The 24,045-nt window shown below is 34.2% G+C and overlaps 1 protein-coding gene across 1 annotated transcript; it reads left to right on the plus strand.

Moving 5' to 3' along the window:
* Positions 1 to 6,786: 6,786 nt before the first annotated feature.
* On the plus strand, positions 6,787 to 19,579 carry LOC131939983 (zinc finger protein ZFP2-like). Its single transcript, XM_059298515.1, has 2 exons — positions 6,787 to 6,890; positions 16,305 to 19,579. The coding sequence occupies exon 2, from the start codon at positions 16,334 to 16,336 to the stop codon at positions 18,530 to 18,532; it is 2,199 nt and encodes a 732-aa protein (XP_059154498.1). The 5' UTR covers positions 6,787 to 6,890; positions 16,305 to 16,333; the 3' UTR covers positions 18,533 to 19,579.
* The last annotated feature ends 4,466 nt before the right edge of the window (positions 19,580 to 24,045 follow it).

Here is a 24,045-nt window from a genome sequence, read left to right on the forward strand (position 1 = left end):
GGTGCATTCCCCAAATCTAAAGCGCCTACACTTGTTTTAAGGACTGCCTTAAACTAGATAAATTGTGGGCTACTACAATGAATTAATTGAACTAGGGATCTCACCTGGCGCTCCTGCAGTAGAGTAACCAGTCACTCCTAAAGAGTGCCCCTGCGACGACCCTAACTCTTGGTCGTCGAGGGGTTCTACCTCACCATACTAGCACATCCTGGGGTGTTACGTACGACTGCAGTGATTGAACCCTTATAAAACGCGGCATCCCTTTGGTATGTATGACTGAATCACAGCAACCCGCGACGGATACGCTAATCATTTCATTATTTAAAAATATTTTTTTAAGTAGGCCTACTCTGTTTACATTTTAAACTACAGCGCGCGAAGCTTTTCTTTTTTTTTTTTGACTTATTTAATAATAAAAAAAATTATAGGCCTAGTCTATTTAAAAATAATAAATTTGGTTTAAGAAAATGCAAGCTGGCAACCTAAGCTAATAGAGTCCTTTCATATGACGTCACGTCCGTTCGTGATACCTACGCCCGCCGCCACAGTGGTGTACACAAGACGTAAACACAATCAGCTGTTCGCCAGCGCTGGACGTGTTCACCAGCGCTGGACGCGTTCACTGTATGTAAAGAACCGCACCCGCGGAAAAGGAAAAATACGTTAAAAAACTTGAACTCTTAGGAATTGAAGATCCTTATACTGTTATTGACAGTTTCGTATAAATAAATATGTGGACAAAATTTCTAAATAAAAATACTGTTAGTAATACTGTTTGCGTTTAGAGTTAAAGTAGCCGAATATGATAAAATGCAGTTCTCGATACTTTGTTTCATGTAAGGACAGTAAAATAATAAACTTCATTTTAGTTATAAAAGATAACTATTAATAAAACAAATATGCTCGACCTTCACAAATACTAATAGTAAAAGACAAAGTCAAAAGTAATAGGCTAATAAGAATAATAAGATCTAATAGTAGGCCTAATACCTGGCTCCGCTGGGTAGACATAGAATCTAGAATCTACTTCTTTACTTAAATTTAATTACTTTAGATCTACATTCGATTCAAAATACACCCATAATAAATCAAAAGTAGTCATAATTGGCCTAATAAAGCATTTAATTGTCTCTAAGATCTAAAATCTCGCTCTATTATCTAATCATTTTTTTTTAGCAAACGAAATTTTCTGAAATTGAAATAGATTATATAACTAGACTTAGATCTAGAATCTGCTACTTAAATTAAATTGTAAAACTTTATACAAGCATGTAGTTGATATTATTGTAGTAGAAGGCTTTAATAAATTACTAAGGCCTACCTACTTTGTTGTCTTTTTACAGCAATATGGATTGTATCTGATACTGGACTGAGTTTAATTAAATTCAAATTCATATCTAGTAATTGGTCTACTAAGTTTTTGTAGCCTAGTAGTACAATCTAGATCATACCAGCCAACAACAAATAACCACATTATTATTATTTGGTTAATGATTAGGCTAATTTTTTTTTAAATCCACTGTTTATAAAAGAAACAAATCAAGCTAGAAACATTATAAGTGAGATGGTTTAGAATAATAACAATGGACCCAGTCTACAATTGATACAATTGCAGGTCTACATAGGGCCTACAGTCTAGTAGTTTACAGTAGGCACCTAGTGTGTATAATAGATTGACGACAGAAGCCTGTGGTTGTATATAACACATTTAATGGGTCTAACTACTTCATGATGGTAATACCAGAGAGGGCGGAAGCAAGTACACAAGGGACATCACTCAAGATAACAATATTATAAATATAACTAATACAGAAGAGTGAGTTCCCTTGACCTCACAATTATTTCAATCTATTACATCCCTTTACCCTTAGAACACAATAACACATCTCTCAATAGAACAATTGATAGTATCCTAAAATCACCAATTATATTGTAACATGAACACTATGGTAGATTACATCCTTACAAACAATGCACAATATGCTACAACATAATCAAAATACAAAACAATAATGTCAAAGTCCTTTTGACCTTTAGAATCATAGGTCTAACTTATTTGGGACTTTGATTGTCCTGCTTGACCTTCTCAGTGGCTTCTGATTTGGTGACTCAAGATTCTGACCATCTGGATTCTCTATCTCAGGAGGTCTAGGATTTAAATCATTAACTCCAGAATTTACATTTTCTGACTCCAGACAACTTGGTTCACTCATATCAACAGAACTTGGTTGTAGAACAAACTGAGTTGGTGTCAACTGATCAGACTTGGTGGGATTGACAGATTCACACTTATTATCTGCACAAGTTATTTTTAACTTTATAAGACACAGGTCCTGTACATTGAACAATTTGACCTGGTATCCATTTTTCCTTTCTCCCATAATTTCTTAGATACACATTCTCATTAATACCAAATTCTCTTTCAATGGGTGTTCTGTCATGATTTACTTTTTTAATTGGCATCTGAAAGTATTATGCTATTATTCAGATCCTTAATTGACATAGATTTCTTTGATTGATCAATTTTCTCAGGTAATCTAATAGTGCTTTTTGGTAACCAAAAATACTGTTTAAAAGTAATATTCTGGACCATATCACTTTGCAACTGTGATCCAGTATTTAAAGTGGGTGTATTAAATGGCAAAAATCTTTTTCTTCTTTTGATGTTACCCTTTTAGTTTCTGTAAGTGCTAATGATGTTAGCAAGGTTGTTTGATGATCATATTCCTTCTTACTAATGTATTCTCTTTTAAGACATTTGAAATTGCCATATCACCATAATCATTTATTAAGTTACAAATACTTTGTTTAGGCAACTCTGACTGATAATGGACTGCATCTTCTCCATCTTTTATATTATCTTCACAAAGGGTTTTAATTTCTTATTTTATATGGCCTTAAGTCATCATTCACTGACTCTTCAGGCCAACCATTCTTACAGTACTCATATACTTTTATTAAGCACTCATCTTTTTGTGTTTCTCTTTTAATATCATTCACATTTATATTGGAGTTATCCATGATAGTGAAGAGAACAAATACAACTTCTGGTACATAGCTCAGGCTTTGGTTTTTTAAAGGTAATCTACTAAGGCTATCTGCACTATTCTCAGATCCAGGTTTGTATTTCAATTCATAGTTGTATGCAGTTAGTGTGATAGCCCATCTTTGAATTCTTGGTGAGGCATGCTCAGGTAGGGTTTTGTTTTCTCCAAATAAACCTAGCAATGGTTTATGATCTGTAAAGATGGTGAACTTCCTACCAAACAGAAACTTATGAAATTTCTTAACACCAAAAATGATGCCTAAGCCTTCCCTATCTAACTGAGAATAATTTTTCTCAGCCTGGTTCAAAGATCTACTGGCAAAAGCAATGGGTCTGTCACCCTTCTCATCCATGTGGGACAAGACTGCTCCTACACCATCTGGTGAAGCATCACATGTTAATATAAGTCTTTTCCCTGGGTCATAGTGAGTTAGTAAGGTGTCAGAAGACAAAGCCTCTTTTGCTGTATTAAAAGCAGCTTCTTGTTGTTTACCCCAGTGCCAAGTTGCATTTTTCTGTAGCAGCTTGTACAGTGGTGATAGTTTACCAGACAGATTCCCTATGAACTTTGCATAGTAATTTATCAAGCCCAAAAAAGCTCTTAGTTGTTGGGTATTTTCAGGTTTGGGTGCTTCTTTAATGGCTTTTGTTTTCTCAGGTTGAGGTCTGATGCAGTGCTTGCTTAATATATAACCAAGAAAACTAATTTCTGTCAGCATGAATTGACATTTATCTTTGTTTATCTTTAAACCTTTTTCACCAACAATTTTCAATACTTTATCAAGTGTTTTAAGATGTTCAGTGTCATTCTTACCAGTTATGTACACATTGTCAAAGTACACACAAACATTTGGAATATCCTTAAAAATACTGTCCATGACCGCTTGGAAAATTCCAGGGCTAGATGATATGCCAAAACATAGTCTTTCATATTGGTAGAGTCCTTTATGTGTGTTTATTGTCGTATAGACTTTTGAATCTGGATGCAGTTCTAGTTGAGTGTAAGCATGACTAAAGTCTAATTCAGTGAATTTGTCTCCTCCTGCCAAATTCAAAGAAATTTCCTCAATGTTAGGTATAGGGTACCTATTTAGCTCTATTTGCTTATTCAGTGTAGTTTTATAATCTCCACAAATTCTTATAGAACCATCCTTCTTTAACACTGGCACAATGGGCGTCGCCCAATCGGAATAGTCTACCTTCTTTATAATGCCATTAGATTCTAATCTGCTTAGCTCATTTTCAATTTTATTCCTCATTGCATAAGGTGGAACTCTAGCTTTGCAGTATCTTGGATTTGTATCTTTAATGCTTAACTTCACTGTTCTATCATTTAGTAATCCAGAGTTACCAAAAACACATTTATTTTCAGATATAACTTTATCTAGTGAAGTAAGACTAGATTCTTTTACATTCTTCAATGAACAAATACTCTCCCAATTTAACTTAAGATTACTTAACCAGTTCCTACCTAGTAATGGCGGTCCATTTCCTTCAACCACAAGAAGAGGAAGTTTAACACTTTGACCATTATAACTTACATGAACCATACACTCTCCTATTACCGGAACATTGTCACCAGTGTATGTTGTTAGACACTTGTGACACGGCTGTAGAGACACTGATCCTCCTGTGACAGCGTCAAAATCTTTCTTTGTGATGACTGTTAGTGATGCTCCAGTGTCAAGTTGGAAGCTGATGCTCTTACCGTTGATATTAACTTGTACATTGATGGGAGCATGACTTATTGATTTCACAGAGAACAGGTTGAAATCCGGCTGCGAATCAGTTTGAGCATTTTCACAGGTAGAGTGGTTCATTGGTTGGATTAGGTAGTCTTGGTGAGAGTTAACATAGTGCTGCTTTTGGTTGCGGTACTGTCTTGACTGGCTAGATTTAGCAACAGACGAAGACTTTGCAAAGCAGGCCTTGGCAATGTGACCTTGCTTACCGCACTTATAACAAGTTGCAGACTTGAACTTGCACCGATGAGATGCATGGGGACCTTTGCATCGATGACATTTTTGATAATTATTACTAGATTTAGATCTAGGATTTGAACGAGCAGGGTGTTTAGCATAAGTTGGAATGCTCTGTTGGGGTTGATGTTTATTGACTAACCTGCTGTTTACTGCATGGATCCCTGAAGGCGTAAGAGATTTCGCCGCATCTGATGACTGCTGGTATGAATTTGCAAGTTGTATTGCTTTTTCTAATGTTAGATCTGACTCGAGCAGCAACTTTCTTTGAATATCAGGGCTGTTTACACCTGTCACAAACTTTTCACATAGTCTGTCAGACAGCGTGTCTCCGAATTCACAAAATCTACTTAAATGACGTAAAGCAGCAACATATTCTGATATTGACTCGTTTGGTTGACGAGTCCTACTGTCAAATCTAGCTCTACATAAAAACTTTGATGGGGTGGGCGCATGGTGGTCTGTTAGCAATTTGCTCAGCTCGTTAAAGCTCTTGGTAGTTAGACTAGCTGGCGCGGATAAGTCTTTTAGTAGCCTAAATTGTTGAGGCCCTATGACTGTTAACAAAACAGCTCTCTTTTTGGCTTCTATCGTCACGTTGTTTGCTTCTAGGTAAAAGCTTAACCTCTCTAGGTAATCTTGAATGATTTCATCATTCACATCAAATTCTTTTATTTGGCCATACAGCGCCATAATTCTAGAAATAATTAGCTAATAAGCTCTAGCAAACCTCTTTTTTGCGTAAGTAGGTGCTCTTTCTAGTAGATGTTTATCCTTCGTCGCCAGTTATAATAGATTGACGACAGAAGCCTGTGGTTGTATATAACACATTTAATGGGTCTAACTACTTCATGATGGTAATACCAGAGAGGGCGGAAGCAAGTACACAAGGGACATCACTCAAGATAACAATATTATAAATATAACTAATACAGAAGAGTGAGTTCCCTTGACCTCACAATTATTTCAATCTATTACAGTGTGTAGCTAGTATACTAGTGTGTAGCTGTCCAGAGTTAAGATTCTTAATGCCTTAATGCTTTCCCCTGATAAGCCGTGTGCTATAAATGACATAACATGACACCGAGGTGAGAAGTGTTGAGGGGAGAGCAGTGGGACTTTCCCCTTTGTTCTCCCTGCTGGGCCCTGAGGGTCAAAATTATATAAGAAATACTATCTCTGTGGGGCTGGGTATCACGGAGGTGAGACATTTTCAGGGGAGGGCAGGGCAGACTCCTCTTTGGTTTTATTGTGGGCTAGATACAGGTGGGGGCAGCCATTATGAGGGTTGAACGTCAGTATTAATGTGGATTTTAAGGGTCTTAAATTGTATAACATGCTACCCAGATTGGTTATTACCCATGGATTATATTAGCCGTTGTAGTGTGGGTTTTGTAGGAGTTAAGTGGTCTCACGTTTGCTACAGTAGATAACCTCTAATATATTACTGCATTTGATCAGCTTCGTCTACTTAAACTCTAAACGCAAACGGTATTACTAACAGTATTTTTATTTAGAAATTTCGGCCACATATTTATATTATCCACGAAACTGTCAATAACTGTATAAGGATCTTCAATTCCTAAGAGTTCAAGTTTTTAAACATATTTTTCCTTTTCCGCGGGCGCGATTCTTTACCTACGGTGAACACGTCCAGCGCTGGCGAACAGCTGATTGTGTTTACGTCTGATGTACACCACTGTGGCGGCGGGCGTAGGTATCACGTGATTTAGGTCACGTGTTTGCAAGGACTCTATTTTAAAATTTATTAAAGATGGCAGCTGTTTATTTATGAAAACACTTTACTTCCTAACTCTTTGTTAGAAGTAAACATCAGGGCATTTTTATTATAAAGGCACTCAGTGGTAATTTATTATTCAATTGTATTTTATTTTATTAAAAAAATAAATATCCGTAACTAAATGGTCAAAGACGCCGGGTAACCTCAAGACAATATTCAATATTAAATAATAAAGCGTTTTATTGCGCTGGCATTGTAAAAGAAAAAAAAATTCTTTTTAGGCCTAGATTAGGTCAGATTTTATTTTAGATCCTCTTTAGTAAAGAGTCTTTACTAGATCTAGATCTACCTTTAGTTTAGTCTAAAGGCTTTAGATTTTAGAAATCTAGATCTAGATATCTAGATCTAGAATCTAGATTAGGTAAAATCTGCCGAAGCTAGATCTAGATCCTGGCTACGCTACTGCGTGCTACTTAGACTACACTAGAGGTGTCTTTCTGTTTGGTTTAGGTATTTGTAGTTCATTCGTAATTCACTACGAATAGGCTGGTAATCTATCGCTTTATGTAGAATCTACGAAAAATGGGCCGAGGCTAGTAATGTGAAAAAATGGCGACTAATTGAATTTTAGTAATTAGCTATTTCACATCAAAGTGATTAGTCGGAATAAGCTTTTGCCCCCTAGCCATGGCTGTTTAGTAAATATGCGCAAGCACATCTTTTTCCGGATAAAATCTACCATTTCCCATTTGTAGGAAAGTTATAAAAATGTTTTAAAGTTAAGAGTTTCATTCATGTAGGCCTACCTGATTTAAAAAATTTTTAATTAAAACTTTTCAACAATAGGCCTAATTAATTAAAAATTAGCAATGTTTTCATCTGATGCAACCAAGCTCATTTACTTTTAACTTTAGCAGGCATCTTGATTAAGTTTTTTTGGTAACATTATAGTTAGATATTCAGGGGAAATCTAATTTACAGATGGCCAGCTGACTCTATTAGTGTTAGTAAAAGAAGGATCAATGATTATATGGTTGATATATAGGCCTATATATTGATGAAATTTTAGAACTCCACAAATGGTTTTTTTCAAGATGGCCGCTGTTGCCATGGAAACCATATTTTCAGAAGAGTCCCTGACACATGCAAATATTTCCCCGTAAGTAGGCCTACTTTAGCTTATATATCAACTTATAAATAAAGAAGTCTCATTATTAGGCCTATAGTATACATGTCCCAATTGTAGTAACCGGGTGTGGGGAAATTGCGAGACGCGAAAAGCGAAATGGCGAGGCGGGAAAATGCGAGAAGTGCGCGAAAACGGTCGGTCACGTGACTTTTTTGTCTCGCATTTTACCACAAGCCGATACTTACGCTGGGTGGTGTTGAAATGCGAAGATTTCTGCGAAAAATTTACCGCACCCGATTTTCAGTGGTATTTGGTCCAGACTTCAAGGACATTTCGTTTACATTGTTAAAACTTCCGATTTTTCCGTCGCTAGACATACTGATGATTCGTCAACTCCCCCCATCTTTTGTGTCGACTTAGAATACCACCTTGTTCGAAACCGACGGAAATACCGCCGACGATAGATCAACTTCTGTCTTTTGTGTGGAACCCCGAGGCCGCCTGATTTACCGTCTTTGAAGATCGCCGTGCCTGGATCCGCTGCCGCCGCAAACATATTTTCTATTGTTGCATAGAAATTGTGTATTATAGCCGCCGCCTACGATTTTTTTTCTAGCTTTTTTTACCATATAAATCTAAGCACAAGGAAATGCCTACATCATTTGGATACAACAAAATAAAGTGGCGTCACCGATATTATCAGTTGCTCGTGCTATATCGTAAGCTATGGGCCTACTTCAAATATTTTTAAAACCAAGTTGAACTTATCTGAATTTTTTTGGTTTTGGTGGTGGTGTTATTTGGGGTCTTCCATAAATGACGTCACACTCGTATAAACATGAGCGGGCTAGATTTTTAAATTAATGCCGACTGAGACGGGATTTTCCTCTCGCTAACAAGAGCGGGCGATGACAGTAGCACAGCAACGATGTTAGGATTTTTAAATAGATAGATCTAGATATAGATCTATCTATCTTCTTAGTATCTAGATAAAAAATAACAACATACAACACTCGTGTTAAAGGGTATGGCTAAATGCTTGTTTATTTTAAAACAAAAAAAAATAATTTAAATAAATAAAGATGGAAAAAAAAGGAAAAAACTTTTTTCGCAAAAAGTGTCTCGCTATTTACCCTTAATTCCGCAGGTATGTTTCGCATTACCTTCTCGCATTTTCCCGCCTCGCCATTTCGCTTTTCGCGTCTCGCAATTTCCCCACCCATAGTAACCTCAGCATTAAAAGCAACAATGTTTCTTAAAATCACTAATCTAGATTTAAATTAAGAAAAGATTTATTTAAAAATACAATTGTGATTGATCAACTTGTTTTGTTAAAAACTTTTGTTCTCCCACATCTTGAAAAGCATGAAGCCAGAAAAATGTTTACTAAATTGTGTTTCACTATTTTTCCGTAATTTGGCGGGTAAGCCTATATCTCATATTTTCTTCTTGCATTTTACCACCTCTCCATTTAGACTTGTGTTTTGAGTATTGCATTTTACAAGGACCTATCGCTACAATTACTAACTAATACTAATAATCTAACTTGCACAACCTACAACCTACATGTACTAGTATATTACTAGATCTACCACTAGGCCTAATGCTAGAATAATTTGACTAGTTACTAATTTTGGCTACTAGTTAGTAGTTTTAAATCTAGATCTATATGTCAACTAATGACTACACTACAGTCACTAGATCTAGTCTAGATCTCCTAGACTGCTCCTCTATGAGATCTGGAGGGGGGGGGTAGGGGGAGGGATATCGAGTTCAAAAGTGAATATTTAAAAATATATTTATTGATAGTGAGTGGGGAAAAAGACAGTTTTTGCTAGAGAAAAAGTCACAAGGGAAACATGTTATGGGTAAAAAGTCACAGAAATAAAAGTAAAGTCACAAAAAATGTTCCAAGCAATATTTTGATTTATTTTTTCAGAATTTTAACATATTTTTGTTTATAAATTGTGTATTGATTTTAATAACACGGCAGAAAAATTTATTTCACTTTTGGCACATTAATGTGTATTATGTATTATTTTCTTTTTTTGCAATAGTCCTTTCCTTAATTGGCCTTGTCTGTCCACATTCTGTATATTTTATTGTTGATGCATCAATAACAGCCACTGTACATCATCAACTTTTTGTCTTGATTCTGTTTTGTTTTGTAATGAGCATGATAAATGTGAGCAGTAAAGGAGGTTGAACTATGTCTTTTTCCCATTTCACACAAATTCATAGTTAGCATTAAAAAACACTATGAAAACTGAGTAGATTGGAATGTTCTATTCAATTCTACTTCAGGGGTCTCAAAACTTTTCAGTCCGAGGGCCGCATTAACTATCAAATTTCATTTCGGGGGCCAGTTTCTTCCAGGCATGTCTTTGATTTTTCTGGGCAAAGTTCCTCAGCCATCACCAACAAATGATTTTTCTTGGACAGAAAGATCTCCGCGGGCCGGATGAAAGGACTTTGCGGGCCACATCCGGCCCGCGGGCCGTAGTTTGGTGACCCCTGTTCTACTTAATTACACTTTAAATACGTATAATGGAAGAATTAAAAATACATACTTTAGACTAATATATATATATATATATATATATATATATATATATATATATATATATATATATATATATATATATATATATATATATATATATATATATATATATTGTTGGTACCAAAAGCTACTCCTGTGGGTACTTAATGCTACAGCTGCTGGCACTTAATGTTGCTGGTACTCCATGCTACACCTGTGGATACTGAATGCTTATGCTTTTATCATGAGGTGTAGGTCCGGTATCAGTATTACTTTTATCAGATTATAACTTTAATTTGAACTGGAACTTCAAAAACTGAAAGTGGAAATTGAAAGTATGCATGATGCAGAATACTTTTAAAAATATTTTAATCCCAAAAATGTTACTTTAATGAAATGTATTTGTAACCTATAGTTTTTCAAAACACAAACCAATTTTTAATTAGAAAAATTGAGCTAACATTATTTATAGCCATAATAAAAAAAAAAATAGACTTGTGAATGTAATTTTAAAGAATTTGACAGTAGCATTAAAAAATTATTATGCGATGGTAATCATAAAGAAGCTTTAATCACAATTTCAAATACCTTGATTAATATTTTTAAAATTGTTAATGAAAAAGTAACAATGAAATTTAAAACATTTTTATTTATATATAAGCCTGCAATTATATGCAGTGTTATTACTTTAGGATCATTAATTACTGCTGTAAAAATAGTTATACAGGTGTATGTCTCATAATTTCTTTTGTGGAATTTTTTTGTTTTGTTTCTTTCCTTTATCAAATGAAACTACGCACTTCTTAAGCTACCATAAAGTATCAATATACAAAATGTTTAATAAGCTAAGTTTCATTGAAAGAACGCTTTAAAAATTCAACAAATTCTTTTTGTGGCTTTGTAATCAGAAGTACTATATATTTCTTCTTAGTCAGATTCATCTTAAACTTGTTAATTCAAAATGGAAGAGAAAACAAACTTTCAAGCTTTGCCATACACAGAAATAAAACAGGAATCAATTGAGGACTTAAAGCCTGATGTTTCAAACAATTACATACAGATAAAAGACGAACCAATGGAGGAATTTAAACCTGATGTTGCAACACATTTTTCAAATTTTGTTGACATGAAGCCATCTCTATCTTTTAAGTGTGAGAAACAAGAAGTTTTGATTGAACAACTAAACTCTATGCCAGGTTTTACTGCAAGCAGAGAAAATTTTCAGATAGTTAAGTCTGAGGTGTTTAATGAATTAAAAGAACTAAATACTATGCTCAAACAATCATTAGATAATAAGCTTAATAATCAGTCAAATCATGAAGAAGAGAAGCCACATGAATGTGATATTTGTCATAAAAAGTTAATGGGTAGGAACACACTGTCTGTTCATAAAAGAATTCATTCTGGAGTAAAGTCATATGTGTGTGACGTTTGTCAAAAAAGGTTTTCACAAAAGTGGTATGTGGCTGTTCATAAAAAATTGCATTCTGGCATACGACCGTTTGAATGTAACACATGTCATAAAAAGTTTACTGAAAAGTTTCGTTTATCTTCTCATGAAATTACTCACTCCGAAGTAAAACCACATGAATGTGACATTTGTCATAAAAAATTTACAGAAAAAAAATCTTTAAATGTTCATAAAAAAATTCATTCTAGAGAAAAGCCATATGAATGTGACATTTGTCAGAAAACTTTTACCCAAAAGTATAAGTTATCTGTTCATAAAATAATTCATTCAGGGGAAAAACCATATGAATGTGACATTTGTTGTAAAAAGTTTGCTCAAAAGAACACATTAACTGTTCATAAAAAAATTCATTCTGGAGAAAAACCACATGAATGTGACATTTGTCATAAGAAGTTTACTAAAAAGTTTCTTTTATCTGTTCATGAAAGAAGTCATTCTGGAGAAAAACCACATGAATGTGATATTTGTCATAAAAAGTTTTCTGAAAAAAATTATTTATCTGTTCACAAAAAAATTCATTCTGCAGAAAGGCCACATGAATGTGACATTTGTTATAAAAAATTTACTGAAAAAAAATATTTATCTCTTCATAAAAGAGTTCATTCTTGAGAAAGGCCATATGAATGTGATGTTTGTCATCAAAAGTTTACTCGAGGAAACTCATTAACTGCTCATAAAAGAAGAATGCATTCTGGAGAGAAAAGTACATGAATCTGACATTTGCAACAGAATTATTAGTGATCTTTTCATAAAACAAATGCATTCTGCCATTTTAATGTAACACTTATCAAAGAAAGAAGGTTCTTAAGTTTCTATTATTTGCTCATTAAACCAAAAGTATTCATTCTGGATCAAAACAACATAAATGTGATATGTATATCTATAAAAATCAAATTGGGGGATGTCTATTTCATTGATTCATCGTCATTGTTATGGGAAAACTATAGCTATCTAAACAATCCTTGGTTAGACAAAAATTTGACCTAGACTTGACAAGGCATACATGTTTAAAGTGCTTGAATTTGATCTGCCACTCACAGGTTTGACCCAAGCTTGATATTTGGTTAGGAAATTCTCAGAAATATTAATAAAAATTGGCCTGTTAGATTTCCTAATTTAAGGGACATAATTTATACTTTTAATTTTTTTCACATTCTTTGACTACTCTAAAAAAAAAAAACAAGTAAGAAAACATAAGGATAAAGTAAATATTCCTTTAAAGTTTACTGAACGTTTTTGAAATGTAAACAGTTTCATTCTAAGGGTTTTTGATAGTTAAATCTGTTTAGTAGTATCTGTTTAATGAAATTTAAGAAAAATAGTATTATGAATTTTGTAGGGTTATTTAGAGCAATGCTGTTTTCCGTTGCTTTTAATTCACTGAACTCCAGCTTTCAAGAATATTTATTGAAAATTGTTTTAAATTTATTTTTCTTGCAAATATGTAAGATTATAAAATTGTAATATATTTGCTAAAACATTGTGATTTGCGCTACACATTTTTTAGAAATCCATATTTTTTGGTAGTTAATTTGTTAGTTGTTCTGTGTGTGTGGGGGGAGGGGGGGTTGTGACGTTTGTAGATTTTATGTAGAATTAGATAAAAGGGGATGAGTGAATTAAAATGGGAGAATGACATTACCTCCCTCCTGTCAATCACCCTGGTCATATCTTCAACTACCTTGCTCCCAGGTCAATTACCCCTTATCAATTACCTCACCTCCAGGAACTAACCTCACCCCAAAAATCGCAGTTTTACGTAAGCTCCAAACTATTACCCATCAGTTCAGGTATGGTTGAAGGTGAAGATTAAGGATAAGCATATGATTTTAGTTTAGAACAGAGTTAGGGATTGGGAGATGGATATGGGGAAAGGCAAGAATAGGTGTTAATATATGTATTCTGTGGTATGGTTATACACAAGGTATTGACATTTGGTAATTGAACTGTGGGCTAATGACCTGGTAAGGTGAGGGTGGGTAATGAGGTGGACCTGGATTAAATGTCACATGTCAGTAAAAATTTTGGTTTAATTTTAGTTGTATGCTTATTTATAAAATTCTTATGACAAAATTAGATTTTAATATTATTGGCAATCCTGCCCATACAATTTAACATTGAATGGACTTTGGAAACGGGTGGTTTTTTAAAAAAGTACCATTATGTTGAGTTCAATATTAATTATTATCTCTCACTTTCTGATACTTTTTTCATTGTTTTTTTCCTTTACGTCAATTTTAAGCTCTGCAATTGTTCGCTGAAACAGTGTAATAAGCCATTTACTCTTACATGATACTATTCCAATATTTTAATTGTATCACATGAATTGTTCATTAATAAAAGGAAAATAAGTAACAAATTTCAGTATGATGATTTAACTCATTTTTTAATTTGTATAATGAACCACATTGTTGTGGAATGGTAGGTTATGTGTAAGTTAAATTTCAAAATCAAGTAAAAGTATCTGTTGCTATTTGAGCAATGCTGTGTAAGTAATTTTTTTACATTTAAACACCCATGCATGGTTCAGTTATCATGTAAATTAAGACATGGCTATTAATGGCTTGTGTAAGCTTAGCTGATAATAGCTAGTTAGTTATAAAACATTTACACAGCAATGTGGATTATCTAGACGTAATAAAAGTCTCTTGGCAATTTAAAAAATGAGTGAAATATATATAAAAAAGCTTGCATGTTAGATTATTGTTCAAAATGCATGGTAATGTAACTAAATATATTGCATGATTTGCTAATATATTGTTGTATAATAACCTTTTTGTTGATTGTGTTAATATGAATATAATGTGAGAAAAATATGTAGTATTTAATAATATTTATAACACTTCAGAATTAAACAGTTTGTTGTTAAAAAGATTTTTTGTGTTCTAGTTTACAGCACCTCAGCATGATGCACTTACATTCAAAGAAAAAGTAATTGAAACAATGTTTGTTAAACCTTGTTTAAAAATTTTTTTTTTTTATAAATCAGACCTTAAAAACACATTTTTCTAATATTCAGTTGAAAATAATCAGGGTTAAATTTTTTTTATTATCATTCAATACTCTTTGCCCGATGCTACTACTACATGTTATTTTAAATTTAAACTTGAACACTGCTCATTTCTTAATTTAAATCCTTTAACGCCTGAATCATTTTTCTGTGATATTCTCGTTTGTATTGAATGAAACTGCTGCTGTTAACCAATGCTACTCCTGTGAGTACTAAATGCTACAGGTGTGGCTGCTCAATGCTACTGATGGAGGTTCTCAATGCTACTGCTTTTATCTTGAGGTGTATGTCTGGGATCAGCATTCCTATTATCAAGCCACCAGGATTGTTATCCACCTCCTCACTTTCATAGATGCACAATTTGTATTCTCCTAATATGTAACAATACTATTTCACAACTAATAATATTCTTCATATTTTTTTATTGTATCCAGCTGCATAAATTCCATTTTTAATCACTCTATAATTATATCTGTTTATAATCATACACTTGAAACAATGATATTTAGGTACATAATTACACTATACTACAATTTCATCATGTCTTGTTGCCAGGAGTCAGGAAACTGCAAAAAGCACTCCCAAAATTATTCTCATATGTGATTTTTAGAATTTGTTATATTTACACCATAGTACAATTACATGTCTTGTTACTGAGGTCAGGTAAATGCAAAAAGTGTAGACAGAAAATCACTACCAAAAATTATTCTCCTGTGATGTATAGTGTTTATCATATTTTATAAAGATGGAATTAAAAAGTAATTAGAAAAATTGTTTTCATACAAATATATTATTTATTTGGTAATAGTAATCAATGTTAATGTTAGTACTCCGAATTTTAAGTTTTTAAAAAAATATAGGCCCTATTTGTTTTGGCTGCTATGATTGTAAAATTAAAAAAAAAAATTTCCCTCCTCAACAATAATGATCAAACATATCTTGTCAAACTTGGATGTCTACATTTCAATATAATCTATAGCGATAGTTAAAACAGAATAGCATTGCAAATGAAATTTGAAAATATAAAGAATTTGACGGTAACATTATAAAATTAGAATGCTATGGTTTTAGTTACAGATATGGGTCATTTTTTTTGGAAGATTTATAAATTTATTGTTTAAGAAAGAGTAACAATGAAATTTTTACACAATTTATTTTATACATAAGTGTACAATTATTATTATAAATTTATAATAATTGTTGTAGGATCATAATTACCACTGTTAATAAAGTTTGACAGGTATATGTCTCGTTAATTTTTTTTGTTTTGTTCGTTTCTCTAGTAAAAATTATAGTTTTTTACTGACCCTTTTTTTGATAGAGCATTTTAAAAATTCAACTATTTTTTTATGCCTTTGTAATTAGAATAATATTTTTTCTTCTTAGTCAGATTCATTCATCTTGCTAATGCAAAAATGGAAGAGAAAACAAACTTTCAAGCTTTGCCATACACAGAGATTAAACAGGAATCCAGTGAGGAATTTAAGTCTGATGTTGCAACCAATTACATACAGATAAAAGATGAACCAATGGGTGAATTTAAACCTGATGTTGCAACCAATTACATACAGATAAAAGACGAACCAATGGATGAATTTAAACCTGATGTTGCAACCAATTACATACAGATAAATGATAAACCAATGGATGAATTTAAACCTGATGTTGCAACCAATTACATACAGATAAATGAGAAACCAATGGATGAATTTAAACCTGATGTTTTAACCAATTTTTCAAGTTTTATTGATATGAAACCATCTCTATCTTTTAAGTGTGAGAAACAAGAAGTTTTGTCTGAACAACTAAACTCTATGCCAGATTTTACTGCTAGCAGAGAAAATTTTCAGATTGTTAAGTCTGAGGTGTTTAATGAATTAAAAGTTATAAATATTATGCTCAATCAATCATTAGATAATGAGTCTTTAAGTAATCAATCAATTAGTGCAGGAGAGGAGACTTGCCTAGATCAATTATCTACTCGTAAAAGAAAAGGTCCTGTAGAGAAACCACATGAATGTGACATTTGTCACAAAAAATTTATTAAAAAGTATTTATTAATCAATCATGAAAGAACACATACTGGTGAGAAGCCGTACGAATGCGACATTTGTTACAAAAGATTTGCTATAAAGTATATCTTAGATGTTCACAAAAGAAATCATTCTGGAGAAAAACCACATGAATGTGACATTTGTCATAAAAAGTTTTCTGAAAAAAGTAATTTATCTGTTCACAAAAAAATTCACTCTGCAGAAAAGCCACATGAATGTGACATTTGTCATAAAAAATTTATTAAAAAGTATTTATTAATTATTCATGAAAGAACACATACTGGAGAGAAGCCATATGAATGTGACATTTGTCAGAAAAAGTTTGCTCGAAAGTATATCTTAAATGTTCACAATAGAATTCATTCTGGAGAAATGCTATTGGAATGTGACATTTGTCATAAAAAGTTCAATCGTAGGAACACTTTGTTAGTTCATAAAAATATTCATTCTGGAGAAAAGCCTCATGAATGTGACATTTGTCATAAAACGTTTACTCAAAAGTTTCATTTATTGTCTCACAAAACACTTCATTCTGGAGAAAAGCCATATGAATGTGATATTTGTCATAAAAAGTATACTCAAAAGAATATATTAGCAACTCATAAAAAAATTCATTCTGGAGTAAAGAGTTTTGAATGTGACATTTGTCAAAAAAGGTTTTCACAAAAGTGGTATGTAGCTGTTCATAAAAAAATACACTCTGACATACGACCATTTGAATGTAACATTTGTCATAAAACTTTTGTTGATAATTTTTTTTTATCTTCTCATGAGATAACTCACTCTGAAGAAAGACCACATGAATGTGACATTTGTCATAAAAAATTTATTGAAAAAAAATCTTTAAATGCTCATAAAAAAATTCATTCTGTGGAAAAGCAATTTGAATGTGACATTTGTCAGAAAAGGTTTTCACATAAGAATAAATTATATGATCATAAAATAATTCATTCTGGGGAAAAGCCATTTGAATGTGATATATGTTGTAAAACATTTGCTCGTAAGTACACATTAACAGTTCATAAAAGAGTTCATTCTAGAGAAAAACCATATGAATGTGACATTTGTCATGAAACATTTACTCGAACAAACACATTATCTGCTCATAAAAAAAGTCATTCTGAAGATAAGCAATATGAATGTGACTTTTGTCAAGAAAAGTTTACTCAAAAATTGGATTTATCTGCTCATGAAATAATTCATTTAGAAGAAAAACCACATGAATGTACCATTTGTCATAAGAAGTTTGCTAAAAGATACCTTTTAACGGTTCATGAAAGAATTCACTCAGTGGAAAAACCATATGAATGTGACATTTGTTATAAAAAGTTTTCTGAAAAAAAAAATTTATCAGTTCATGAAAGAATTCATTCTGGAGAAAGGCCACATGAATGTGACATTTGTCATAAAAGGTTTACTAGAAAAAAATATTTATCTGTTCATAAAAGAATTCATTCTGAAGAAAGCTATGATTGTGACATTTGTCATAAAAAGTATACTCGAAGGTATGACTTAACTGTTCATCAAAGAAAAATACATTATGGAGAAAAAACTACATGATCATAATATTTGTCATCAAAAGGTTTTACACAATTATTATCTATCTTGTTTATTTTAAATGCATCCTGGAAAAAATGACATTTTCATATATCATGTGTTGTTAAAAGTTAACTGGAAAAAAATATCTGTTCGTATTGTATATAAAAAAATCATTCTGAAGTTAAACCATATGAATGTGATATTTATATTCAACATTTACACATACATAGTAAAATTCACTTTAATGAAATAAAAATGAAATAGTGTGTTATAAAAATGTACGGTTTAAAAAAAAGCTAGTTTGTTTATTGTCTGCATGCTAATATTGCTAAATATTTCACATGACTTGATTTATAATTTATATGTTTTTGTAAATCAGTAATTTGTCAAATGTAATATGTCATGTAATATTTAATATTTAATAATGTATTATTTAATATTATATCAATCTAGAATAAAACTGTTTGTTGTAAAAAGATAGTCTTGAATTACTTGAAACTTTGAAATAAATATTTAAATTAAATTTTTAGATATTTGCTAGATTTTAGGGAACTGAGATTTCACAGGTGTGGCAAGTGACCTAATTATTTTGTCTGTTCAGTCCAAAAAATTCTGACCTTTAAACATATGATAGTATTACACCGTTTTTATAGCTGTACAAAATGTACACTAGGCTTAAAAAAAAAAATTACCTTTCGTGGAAACGTTATGAGTGGTGCATCTGAGTTTTATTTTAATTTGCATTTTTAGTTCATTGATTTAAAAGAAAACATGTTTTTTTGTGTGTGTTGCTAATGAGTTGGCTTCTAATTTCTATATAGTAGGCTATATGACTGTAAGAGTTGCTCTTTTGAAAATAAATATTGCACTTTTAATTTGAGAGTGATTGTACTCGGGCTGTTTAGTTGTTCAACCTGTATGAAATATGCTGTATAAAAATGATCGATTGTTTGGCGTCCAGCGTCCTCTAGCAGCAATCTTACTACTTGTTATATGGTATCCGTTGTTTGGGCGTCCAGTATACGGGGTTGTGGGTGCTACTAAGTTCAACGGTAAAACTGCACCAGGCGCATCTAACGGCAGTTGAGTGATTCAAAGCGCCCCGTGAGCACTATGGCGCTTACATTCGTGTTAAAAAGTTCAATACGCTATGGATACTATGGGCTACTATAGTAGTTAGCTAAATCGAACCAGATGTGTCCACCGGTGACCTGAAGTCCCCCCCTCCCCCAGGCTCCCATGTGAGCATTATGGCGCCATCTTATGTTTTAAAGAACACCCTTAAAATAAGGACACGTCGTAGGGCCAATACAGTTGATGACTAAACAGAAACAAAGGAAGCCCCTGCGTTTGTGCAACCGATGGGTTCCCTCTAGGATCCAGCATACCGCCAGCGTTTTTTACATATCACTATTAGTCTTAGTTTAGAAATGGTCAACAAGGATACGCGTATCAAATATAAACTATTGGTAATGTATTAATGAAATCGTGTTGAAGTATTGCTTCAATCATCAGCAACAAGCGGACGGGTTCGCCAAGTACACTTCTAAAATTTACTTAATTTATCAAATACACAAATTGTTTTCAGACCATAATTAAATAAAAATTGATATATTCATTTGTATCAAACCACATTTAATTAAACAACTTGAGAACAAAAACATGAAATTCTTTAATTTTGCAACATGGCATCTGACTATTGGAAGGTTTAATGCATTCTGAAGCTAGCTTTTCAGTTGGCTTTTAACCATATCTGGGTTTTTTTTTTATTAAGGTTGGGTTGGGCGTAATAGTATAAGATATTGACTTCTGAAGTGCATTGCAGCTGACAGACCATTTTCCAACGGGAAACTGTGTCGCTTAGTATTAACTAAACCTTAAAATGTAATTTAATTTTTTTAAAATTGGGTTGCCTTGTATAGTGTTGGTTAATTTTTTGTATATTTTTAAATAGAGGACTCAGCTTAATATTAATTGGATGGGTTGGGTACAGCCAGAATCAAGGGTAAACTAGGTGGATTGGTGGAAGGATGTTTGGAAATTGGATATAGTTAGTGTATGGGTGTCTCGTTGAATTTGTTTTTTGGGATGTTTGGGTAGCGTTGGTGTATGGGTGCCTGGTTGGATTTGTTGTTGGGGGGGGGGGGGAGGAGTGTGTGGTTGGTTGAAATATTTTTATATTCTTTAGTTGGGCGCAACATTCCAATACTACTGAAGTGTTAAGTCTACATTCAGCTCATGTTCTAATTTCTTCTTGTTCACTTACTAATGAGGTGCAAATTTTATAAGGTTAGACACCATTATTTTATTACAAGTTCAGCTGTTTATCCCCCTTAAATAAACATTAGAATAGCCGTTCAAACTACGCATGGACAGTTTTCTATTTTGATTTAAATATTAAATAGTATTTTGATAAATGTTTTTATGTCTATTTTGAAAAGGAATTATTGTTTTGTTAAATAAAACTGGTGTTTGCATAGAGAAAACAAGATTTTTTAATTAATGGCAGAAGCAAAGCGCGGGGTGGGGGGGGGGGGGGGGCGGAGGGGGGTACATAGGTCCCCGGGCGCTGACCCTAGAGGGCGCCAAAATGGGTTGGAAAAAAATTAAAAGCTCAATTTAGGCTGAAGTTTTACATTATAAATAGAAAAAATATACAGGGGGGGGGGGCAAATTGAAGGTTTATCCCAGAGAGGGGGGGGGGGGAGGGTGCGCGAAATTGAATGTCTGTCCCCGGGCGCCGGGAAGGGTCGCTACGCTTCTGATTTATTGCCGTCAGGAATCGAATCAAGAGGTGATCCGTAAACGACGCAGTCACCTATTGTATTGGAAGAGGTTAGTCGGACTATATGAAAATATTTGTTGCATTTTAAAGTAATAATTTTGAAGCTGAATGTGATGTTATTTTTTACATTTCAATTTCATTAAAAAAAAATTAATAGTAGAAATCAATAATTGGAAACAACTCACTTAATAGCGGCTAAATTATACTTGTTTGGTTATATCCCCTTAAAGAACTCGAACTACTTAACGAACTACTACTCTTTACTTATTGAGGAGCGTAGGCAGTGGCGTAGGCAGGGGGGGGGGGTTAGAGGGGGTCATAACCCCCCCCCCCCCCATAGACCCCTCGGTATATATACAAAAAGTATGAGCGGGGGTGGGGTGCAAATCGAAAGTTTGAGGGGGGGGTGCGAATCGAAAGTTTGAGGGGGGGGGATGCAAATCGAAAGTTTGAGGGGGGTGCAAATCGAAAGTTTGTCCCCGGGGGGGGGGGGGGGGGGTTGCAAATCGAAAGTTTGAGGGGGGGTGTGCAAATCGAATTGTGAGGGGGGATGCAAATCTAAAGTTTGAGGGGGGTGCAAATCGAAAGTTTGTCCCCGGGGGGGGGGGGGTTGCAAATCGAAAGTTTGAGGGGGGGTGTGCAAATCGAATTTTGAGGGGGGGATGCAAATCGAAAGTTTGAGGGGGTGTGCAAATCGAAAGTTTGTCCCCGGGTAAAAATTGGAACCCTCCCCCCCTTGAGACGATCCTGGCCTCAATCATTACCTCCCACTTTGTCCCTCCTCGAATGTTGATCTTGTTGTCTCCCAAGACATCCCTTCTGTCTTCGGTTCTTCAAGAAGATTCTATATCTGTCTTGGGCGCCTTCTCATTCGCTTTTCCTGAGGGTAAACGAAGTACTAATTTAAACTAAACCAAACACTAATTGCATTATCAGTCAGTCAAATTTTCACATGCATTTACTATAGATCGTGTCCTATTTTCCCAAGAACTAATGCCATACTCTACTAATGCCAGATAATGCCCTATTTTCAGAAGATCATTTCCTATTTTCCAAGTGACCTACTGATGACAGATCATGTCATAGTTTGAAAAGATCTTGTTCTATTTCCCCAAGAACTAATGCATCCGTCCTATTTTCCTACTGATGACAGATCATGTCATAGTTTGAAAAGATCTTGTTCTATTTCCCCAAGAACTAATGCATCCGTCTTATTTTCCAGATCATGTCCTAGTTGGAAAAGCTCATGTCCTCCCCCCCCCCCCCCAAGTCGCATACTAATGCAACATACTATCCTATTTCCAGATGATAATACCCTATTTTTATGACATCCAACAGGGTAACTATTTGCGCAAGTAACGTCACAGATGGTCTTCAGTACAAATGACGCTCTGTTATCTCGTGGTATAATCCTATACCTTACTCTCTATTATGCTAAACTATGTAGTGTGGCCTACATTCTGTCATTAGGACAGCAGAAGGACCTTCAACTGTTAGCATACTACCATAATGGTTACTAAAGTTAAGGGTTTTATAGGAACCGCGCAGTAGTTTAAGATGTACTTTATAATCCTCCAATTTTTTAATATAAGGTGCCATCAAGTATGTTGGTTCTTAAGAGTTAGTTGTATGGTACAGGTATTAGATAGAACGCAATGCTAACCGGGCGGGGGAAGGGGGGGGGGAGAGAAGAGAAGGTGCTACGTAGCATACTTGCTTATTTAGATTGAAAGGTCAAAGATTATGAAAAATTAACAAAATTGGTTGTGGGGAACAGGGGGGGGGGGGGGGGAAGGGGGGGGGGGGGGGGGTTCGGGGAAGAAGAGTGGGAGTAGAGTGGGAAGGGACTAAATTTTGTCATGTGACATTTTAAGAGGGGGATGAATTGTCTTGAGTTTTGTGACTGACTATTTAGTATCGATTTAGAAAACATTGCATGGTTTGTGTTTCCCCCGTTTAGTGCTATAGCATTTCATAAACTGATCAGTTAAACTTTCGAGTAATATTTTCAACAACAGGGCCAGAGTTTCTTCCAGACTTTTTTCTCCGGGGGGGGGGGGGGGGTGGGGGCACCTTGAAATTTTGGGGGGGGGCGGTAGACTTTCTTCGGGGGGGGGGGCGGACACTGTTAAAAGTATATATTTTCTATATAAATTATATAAATTTCATTTCGTTCGGAAGGGGGGGGGGCGGTAAAAAATTTTTTTGGGGGGGGGGGGCGAAGTCCCCCCCCGAAGAGATGCCTGGAAGAAACTCTGAACAGGGCTTGATGTATGATAAGTACAGTGTGGCTAATCGACAGATACTATTAATGTCAAGTCATAGTTTGATAAAATCATAATTTTTTAATCAAGTAATAAGTCCCCGCATAAAAAAAATGCATAATTTACAACGTAGTACTTAAAATTGATAATTATTAAGCCAAGGTATTTTTTGTGTGTCGTGTGGTTAACTATACGACTGTGGACTTAGAAAAAATTAACATTCTAATGACCCTCATATGTTGAGTGATCTCACCTTGATCTGGCTACTTTGTGAGTGAAATGCGTGGAACCCTGGTATCGTAGCTCTGTGGTGCTACACCATCCGTTCAACCCGACTCGCTGATCGCATCATGGTGTGGCCGTTTTACAAGTGAAATGAGGCGTGAGGGGTAGCATAGTAATGGGGCGATTAGCGCGGAAATTTGTTAGTGACATCTAGTATAAAATTGGTGGTAATTTGGGACACGATTCTGCTTAACCTGAGA

The sequence above is a fragment of the Physella acuta genome, unplaced genomic scaffold (assembly GCF_028476545.2).
Source record: "Physella acuta isolate Inbredline_101_S28 unplaced genomic scaffold, ASM2847654v3 ptg000307l, whole genome shotgun sequence".
Classification (NCBI taxonomy): Eukaryota; Metazoa; Mollusca; class Gastropoda; family Physidae; genus Physella; species Physella acuta.